At 46.5% G+C, this 8,937-nt stretch overlaps 1 protein-coding gene across 2 annotated transcripts in view; it reads right to left on the bottom strand.

The window, feature by feature from the left end:
• Positions 1–8,937, bottom strand: part of LOC119575097 (proteoglycan 4-like) — a 114,010-nt gene that overhangs the window by 32,319 nt on the left and 72,754 nt on the right. For both annotated transcript variants that reach the window (XM_037922503.1, XM_037922502.1), the window contains exon 3: positions 2,378–2,581. In XM_037922503.1, the coding sequence (XP_037778431.1) occupies positions 2,378–2,581 (204 nt within the window). The remainder of the gene's footprint in view (positions 1–2,377; positions 2,582–8,937) is intronic.

Genomic DNA, 8,937 nt, shown 5'->3' with positions numbered 1-8,937 from the left:
ACTACCCGACACCCTTTCCCCTCAAACTCTGTTCTTTCCTCATTTCCCCTAAAAACCACGTACATACACCTACATTTTCTCCCGCAGACAGGCCTCACCCTCTGCCCTCTCACGCTTCAGGCAGCTTGACACTTTAATGACAATGCCGACTGCTCGCGGACTGCACTACTCGGCGAGATGAGAAAGCCCCGTGGAAATGAGAGGACGTGAGTGTTCATTTAGCAGGGGGGATCTTATTGTAATGGAAGTATAATAATAACAAAAAAAGAAAAGAAAAGAAAAGAAAAGAAGAAGAAAAAAAAAAAAACTTGATTCTGAGTGTAGGAAAGGGCGGGGCGAGGGGGGAGGGGGGGGAGATAGGAGGAGGGAAAAGATTATCCGAGGCGAGGAAAATATAATATTGCAAAAGGTAGGAAAGAGACGGGAAGAGAAATGAAAAGGGGTTAGCAAAGAGGAAAAAAAAGGAAAATATAAACCAAAGAAAATATAATAACGAAAAAGCCGTTTTCAAAAATTAAAAAAAAAGAAAAGAAAGAAAAAAGAAAGAAAAAAAAAATAGCCCATTGACTGTAGTTAAATCTATTTTAGGAAGGTTATTACCTGAATAACGAAATTTAAGAGATTAGTTTAGTACCTCTAATAGCAGCTGTTTCAGAGGAATAAGAAGGCTGGAGGAAGGAGAAGAAGGAGAAGGAGAAGGAGGAGAATGAGAAGGAGAAGAAGAGGAAGAAGAAGAAGAAGAAGAAGAAGAAGAAGAAGAAGAAGAAGTTTGTGTCACTACAGATCCACACAATTCATTCACAAATATCGTAAACCCCCAAATCCTCGGATCCCGTGCCTCTGCCCAAGGCTTCGGGAATATGGAAAAGCACAGACAAGATAAATGCAGATCTGGTGACCTTAACAGCCGCTGATAAGGTCTGCTTTATCGGCCCCTCTGATAAGTTTTCCTATCTCATTTTATGCCCCATGGTATAATATTGCACTGATATTATATTTACGAAGATATTTATGTATGTCTATGCTTATGGTACAGTATATATGTTTAAATGCATGGAAAATGAGATAGATACAGACAGAGAGGGAGAGGGAGGAGAGAGGGAGAGGAAGAGGGAGAGAGAGGGGGAAAGGGAGGGGGGAGAGGGAGGGATGGATGGATGGATGGAGAGAGAGAGAGAGAGAGAGAGAGAGAGAGTGAGAGAGAGTGAGAGCGAGAGAGGAGAGAGATGGAGAGAGAGCGAGAGAGGAGAGAGATGGAGAATGAGAGAGATACGGACAGAGACTGTGCACGCCCCCTCCCCCCTTTCCCTACAGCCACCCCATCCTCTCGCATGAACTAGTAAACAAGTTAGCCATGCGAATACACCCAAAACTTTTACTTTCGTGTCAGCTGTCACAGTCTAACCCCCCCCCCTCCCCTTTCACTCCCTGCTTACCCCTAACCCACCCACTCCCACCTACCTAAGCCACTTGCCCCTCCCTTCCCACTTGCCTCGACGAAGGAAACTGACGGTAATTGGACGCAAAACAACCACCTTAACGATCGTCACCGCCCCCTAACGACATCCGCTTTCATCCGACTCTCTTGCTCAACCGGGGGATGATCACTAATGGCGGGTGACATATGTTGTCCGGAGCGCCTACAGCCCTCTTGAGAATAATGCCTAATGGCTGGAATGGGCGAGCGGTGAGCGGCGACAAACGAATTTGTCTTCCTGGCGACGAATTGGCTGTTCGTTTCAGGATTCGATTGGGTGGTTTCGGCATGATTTCCTCTTTTTTTCTATAATATTCACCCAATTAGTCAGTTGGCTCTACAGTAAAAACAAACAAACAAAACACACACACACACACACACACACACACACACACACACACACATATTAAAATTCACTAAAACTCAACACTATTCCTACATAAAAACGATTCCCGATTTGACATACTTATGTCAATGGCATTACGTCACGGGACCAACGAGATATAACTTTAAAACTACCGACTATACATCCACAAAAACTTAACCAGAATTTGGAGAGGCCACGTACTGTTACATCTAAATAATACCAATAATAATGATGAATCCCTTCCCAAGTTATTAGAGCTTAAAATGGTAGATTACCAGCCAAACGAATGCGACGCTATTTCTGTTCCTACTCAATAAATAAATCCAGTGTCTGTAGGGACACTGCCAATACGAGCCATAGCTTATCAAAGGCTCCGCATTGATGATGATGCATGCCTGTTACTCGGTACCCATGTCCCCCGAGTCCGCGCCCTAACCTACGCTAACCTGACCCCAACCCAATCTAATCTAATCTAACGTAACCTGAGACAGCGGAGCATCGAGCGGGGGCCATCGATTCGACGAAAGGCTTACCTTCTTGGTCTTGGGCTGTCGCTGCAAGTTGCTCCTGCCGTTGATGATGACGGCCTCGCCCTCGAAGACGATGCCCGAGGGCGCGGGCAGTACCCCGGGTCGGGCGTCCAGGTAGTCCAGGTTGGGGTCGTCGTCGTCCCCGTCAGTGCTGGAGTCTGCCGGCCCGCCCCACCCGGGCATGATCACGTACCCGGAGTCCAGTTGCTGTGGAAGAAATGCGCTCGTTAGTCAGGTCACAATTTCGCTTTAGTGCCACTGTCTTTAAAATTCCTACATGATGCAAGTTATTTTATGCATCTCAAAATCATGCAACAGAAGATCTCTTCCCTATGTGTTGTCCACCATGTAAATGAATATAATCCCTTTAGACTAAAACAGGCTCTTGTTTATCCGTTGTTTATTGCCACCCAGGCTGTAATCACGATGGAAAATTATTACTTGAGATTCACTTCAAGCCCTGCTTCAGGCACTCCAAACACACAATACAAACACCGAGGGAAGAGTGGAGTTTTTCACTTCCGTCTGAGCATTTGGCCTGCATCCACAACCCAAGAGGGAAAGCTTGTATAAACCGGGCCACACTGTACTTGTTCTTTCCATCAAACATCCACATCAAGCGGGCAAATAAAAAGTTCCCAGAGGTTTCCAGTCCCATGGAGGGGAAAGAGGAGACGAAGGCTTCCTTTACCACATCCTAACCGTTTCCATTTCAAACAAAGAGTAGTAAAACAACCAAGTCTTCTGTTTGCCGTGCGGGTGTCTGTTTCAAGACCTTGTGACAGACAAACAACAGACAAACGGCACCGGAGTTCTTCAGCCATGGGAAAGACACAAAGGAGACACTACGCTGGTGCCGAGACCTGGAGGGCGAGATAAAGGACATAGCGGTGCTGCTGCTTAAACAACGGAGAGGGTGCTACGACTGTACTGACGAAGGGGTCCTCACGCTTACGTAACTGTTTTTTTTCTGTTAAACGTGCTAGTGCCTCTGTATATAATGATAAACACTGAGTTCTAATGTGGCGGACTTTCGTATCATAATATAATATTTCAAATTACTATTCATATTATGCCAGTCTATTTGTTTACGTGCTCTATTAAAGTTAGCAGTGATTTAGTAACAACTGCATTCGTAAGTGTCAATATAAAAAAAACAGACATCTAATTATATGAACAGACACAGGGCAGCACGCCTCTCTAAAAGATCAGTCTCTATTTTAAGATATTGACATCAAATTTGTCAACTGTCAGATTACGATGATGAGTTAAACGGAGCTGATAATTCTGACTTATGTTGTCCATATGTTAATTAGCTTGTTAATATACAATTATGGAACAAGTCAGCGATGACCGAATGAAAGAGAAAATGTAAATGGAATACGTAGCATACATATTTAATATAAGGTTAATTAAACGTCGCAAACAAAATTGTTTCCTAAATTCGCACTAGAAGGCTATGTAAAAATATCACAACTATATGTGAATTAACAAAGTTAACTCATCGAATAACAAATCCATACTTTATCTCATGTCTAATATCGATTAATCCAGATTATAAAATACGTGGGGACCGGCAAGTCTACTTTGGATATATGACACTTATAACGTACAGATTATCAGCAAGATAATTGATAGCAAAAAAGGAAAAGATTGACAGTATAGGGTAATCAGTGCATGAAAATGGCAACTGTAATCTGTTGACATGTGCTACTCAGGGAGAAGGGGAGGGAAAGGGGAAGACAGAAGGAGGAGGAGGAGGGAGAAAGGAGGAATAGAGAGGAAAAACGAGAAAGAAGGGGGGAGGGGAATCAAACCTGCACTACGAAGCGGCAAAATTCCTTTCCCCTCATCGACAACCCTATCTCTTCCTTCCAGCAGCTGCTATCGCTTCATACTATAAAAAAGGAAAACAAGACAAAGCTAACAAACAAACAAAACAGACGACCGGGTGTGGTGTCACGGCCGCCAAAGATGATTGTATTAACCCAGAAACTCTCGGTCAGGGAGTGTGGGAGGGAGGGACGGAGGAAAGGGAGGGGAGGAAAGGGAGGGAAGGAAGGAAGGGAGGGAGGGATGGGGAGAGAGGTGCTGACGAGAAGCGCATTACGAGAGGAAACTGTAAAAGTGATACTTGGACTCGAGTTAAGCCTCTGGCGGGGAATACTTATTATAAATAATTGCCGCCTTATTCTGATTGAGAGAGAGAGAGAGAGAGAGAGAGAGAGAGAGAGAGAGAGAGAGAGAGAGAGAGAGAGAAAGAGAGAGAGAGAGAGAGAGAGAGAGAGAAGGGAGAGGAGAGAGAGGAGAGAGAGAGAGAGAGAGAGGAGAGAGAGAGAGAGAGAGAGAGGAGGAGAGAGAGAGAGAGAAGAGAGAGGGAGAGGGGGGAAGAGAGGAGAGGAGGAGAGAGAGAGGGAGGAGAGAGAGAGAGAGAGGGGGGGGAGAGAGAGAGAGAGAGAGAGAGAGAGAGAGAGAGAGAGGGGGGGGGGGGGGAGGAAGCAATAACAACCACAGAAGGCACATCTAACACATGACACAGATCATTTCCCAAGCAAGTCGACTAGCGAGACCTTGGCACTCACAGCCAACAATCAGCTGATGAAGCCCGGCGTGTTGTCAACCTTATCTCGGGTCACCATCTCGCGACGCTTTGACCTCTACTTTTGCCTAAGCTTTAATGCATACAGATAAGGTGGATATGATGGGAAAGGGAAAGGGGAGAAAGTGGAGATGAAAGGAAACAAGAGGAGATATGAGAGGAGTCACGAGAAGATATGAGAGGAGAGGAGAGGGGAAGATGAGAGAGAGAGAGAGAGAGAGAGAGAGAGAGAGAGAGAGAGAGAGAGAGAGAGAGAGAGAGAGAGAGAGAATATAAACAGATATATAGACAGACAGACAGATAGGGAGAGACTTAGCGGGGCAGATTACATACAAATGATCGTATGCTCTACTGTCGACACTGTTCCTTGCAAACATATTTTGGCATTTTAAATAAAGGGATACATGCGTGCGTGGTCGTGAATGTAGCGTGCGTGTGCGCTGTGCTTGTGCGTTCGTAAATGCCAATGTCATTTTGCGCACAATCTAACACAAATTGATTCAAACTTCCTTGCACTGCGGTTTCCAATCACAACAAGACCTACAAAGTAAGATTCATTTGCTTCATTACAAAAATTCACCTGGAACCTTCTTACACCCACCTGTCGCAACCCAACTCTTAAAAAAACAGTGATTCCTCACGGAAAGAAATTCATACCTGTACAAATATGATTCATCCCAAGGTTTAGACCCCATCTGTCCCACATTCAACTACCAATCAATATTCCCCCACCCATCACGGCGTCTCGATTCCCAACTTCCGTTAAAAGCTCCCCTTCTGCGCCTGTGCGGCCCGGCTGGAATCTATCGAATCTACGGTATCTGATTCCACCTGCGAGCGACAGGTGCACGTCTCGGTCCTCGCCCCCGCCCCCCTGGCCCGCCCCCAACACCGTCGCCGCCTCCGCCCCCTCGATCGCCGCGCCGTGAACTGCGCGATGAATACCGGTGCGTTCTTCGCACGGCGCCTCCGCCAACAGAACGAAGAGTAACGGGCTACCAATCCTGAGTATCAATGAACCAGGCACTTCGCAGCGCCTTTGTCACTGGGTGAGTGTGCGTCTGTGCGCGCTGGTGGAGTTCCGGCAAGTGAAAGCAATGTTTACACTAAAAATTATACAAGCAGTTATCAACAAACAAGTGGATATAGACGGACACACAGAGAGACAGATATAAAGTATAAATACGCACAAACTACTTTCTCGTTCTTAACCCAGTTTCTAATTAGACTGGTTCGTAATGACTGGTTTCTCATGACTGCCATACAAACAGGGCTTTCTATCTAGAACTCCCACGGAACCGACTCCATCAATCATCATCCATTTCAGGGAAGCGAGGCGGGTTATCGACACTTTTCTGCATCGCTCCAATTGCCTCTCAGAGATTACGGCCCTGATATCGGCTTATGATAAGGCTTACAACTGAGTCTACGGAATGCTAATTAACATAGGAAAAGAGAAAAGTGAAAGACACTCAAAGGTTAGCAAAGGATCACGAATGGAAGAGTAGTAATAGTAGTTGTTGTTGTAAGAGGAAATGATGATAGTAATGAACACATACACTCATGCACGCGCGAACACACACACACACACACACACACACACACACACACACACACACACACACACACACACACACACACACACACACACACACACACACAACACACAACACAAAAAAAAAACAAAAAAAAAAAAAAAAAAAAAAAAAAAAAAAAAAAAAAAAAAAAGCCCAGAAAAGAAGCATCACCGAATGAATACCCAAATGTGCCCCAAAGAACCTAAGCTTGAGTGCTAAGCTTTCTGAGCCGCTCAGTTCTCGGCCCTTCCGGTTCTAACTCTCTGTCTTGTTTACGTCACGTGAGAGGAGAGCTCTCTGGGCTCACGTGTGCCGGCCGAGCTAACGATGACGTAAACGTTTATTAATACACAAACAAAAGGATAAGTGGGGGTACGCCATGGGTTACGGGGGTGTAGGAGGGATGGAGTTGGGGTGAGGGTTGCGGGGGAAGGTGATGGGGTGTGGGAGGTGTAGGGGGCAGGGAAGGGGAGGGAGGGGCAGGGAAGGGGAAGGAGGGGCAGGTAAAGCGAGGGAGCTGCAGGGGGGGGGATGCAAAATAAGGCTGGAGGGCCGGTGGGCAAGAGAGGTGAGGGACAATATTGCAGATACAAACACCCTCCCGACAAAAGCGCCGGTGATACGCGCTATCTTATCAGCCACCTGTCCCTGTTTTAGTCTCATGCTTGCGTAAGTGCGCGCAGGTCACCACGACTTTCGAGAGGATAAAAGGGCACGGAATCCAAGCACCAGGCAGCCCGAATACATGTAGGAGCGGTACAAGGCAGCGAGGAATCAGCTGATGCTCATATAAAGAGACGCGGTGCTTGGTGTATGGGCGTCGCACGGGCGTCGCGAGGGCGTGTCGACTGAGATCACGTGACTTGCGCTGAGCAATTGCTTAATGTGTCGCTCGCCTCATGGGTTTTGCAAAAGGAACTGCGACAAGAAAAAAAAGAAGGAAAAAAAGAAAGAAAAAGAGTGGATACATGGAGGGGGAGAGGGAGAGGGAGAGGGAGAGGGAGAGAGAGTAAATCTGTCCTGTTGTTCTCGTTAGGCTTCCTTATACACGGTGGGGATAGGAGATGAGATGAGAGGGGAGGAGAGGTGAAGAGAAGAGAAAAAAGAAAAGGAAGCGAGAAGTTAAGAGAGAGAATAGAGAAGTTAGAAGAGAGAAGTAAGAAAAGAGAGAGAAGAGGGAAAAGAGAAGAGAATCTTAAAATCAGAGACAGCGCGAATATTAAATCTGTTGCTGTTGCTCCTGCGAGGTTTCCTCATACACAATGAACCTTTTCCCCTCAGCAGACCTGTGAAAACGCGACAACAAACGTTCCCTTCCGTCAAATATATAACAAACAAGCGAAAATTAAACATTCAGATACCGGCTTCGATATTTACGGGAAAGAAAATTGTGTTTCCCTAACGTTACGTTCTACAGTATATCGTCATCAGTTCAATTCCCAAGGTAATGGCAATTTTGGCATCTTGCCAGACTACCCTTCCTCGCTTACCACGAACTAGTAGGGGAAAAAATACGGAAAGCGGAAATACCGGAAACGACAGGGAAATTCCCATCTCTTCCTTTTCGACTCTCTCTTCCCTTCCCTTCCCTTCCCTTCTCTTCTCTCTCCCTCTCACTCCATTTATTTCTCTGTTTCTCTCCTCTCCTCTCCTCTCCCTTTCCCTCTCTCCTCTTTTCTTCTCCCACCCTCTTTCCTGTCTACACAAACACGCATGCACACCCAGATGGTATAGAGGTATAAACGCCCCACATAATCGTCATACCCCCCTAAAACAACAACAACAACAACAACAACAACAACAGCAGCAGCAGCAGCAGCAGCAGCACGAGACGACGGGAGCTGGACAGAGGGAGGCCTAAGGGAGGACCTTCTCCCTCGCTTTCGTCGCCCTCATCTCCCTCCGAGGACAGAACCGCCGCCCGTGTGGTTTCGAGGCAGCGAAGGGTCAGAGGGCCTTCGCGGGAGACTTTCTAATCACGTAATTTTCTATGGGAAAGGAAAGGGGGAAAAGAGTGAAATGGGGGTAAATAGCGAAGAGGGGCAAGAGAAGAGCAGAGAGGAGAGGAGAAGAGGAGAGGAGAGGAGAGGAGAAGAGGAGAGGAGAGGAGAGAAGATGTGAGAAGAGAAGAGAAGAGAAGAGAAGAGAGGGATAGAGAAAAAAAGAGAAGATATGAGAAGAGAAGAGAAGAGAAAATAGAAGAGAAAAGAGAAGATAAGAGAAGGGAGGAAGAGGAAGAGAAGGAAAGGGGACAGAATAAGGGAGAGGGGGGGGGGCGTTGAGAGGAGAACGGGCTCCTTGCATGACGGAATTTTTGCCAAGGTTATGGTCGAGAAGTTAATAGGAGGTTCAGGAAAGGGGGGTTGGGGGTGGAGGGTGGACGCAGG

Source organism: Penaeus monodon, chromosome 7 (genome assembly GCF_015228065.2).
Source record: "Penaeus monodon isolate SGIC_2016 chromosome 7, NSTDA_Pmon_1, whole genome shotgun sequence".
Classification (NCBI taxonomy): Eukaryota; Metazoa; Arthropoda; class Malacostraca; order Decapoda; family Penaeidae; genus Penaeus; species Penaeus monodon.
The sequence above is the reverse complement of the archived record's forward strand: the minus strand, read 5'-3'. Positions and strand labels throughout refer to the sequence as shown.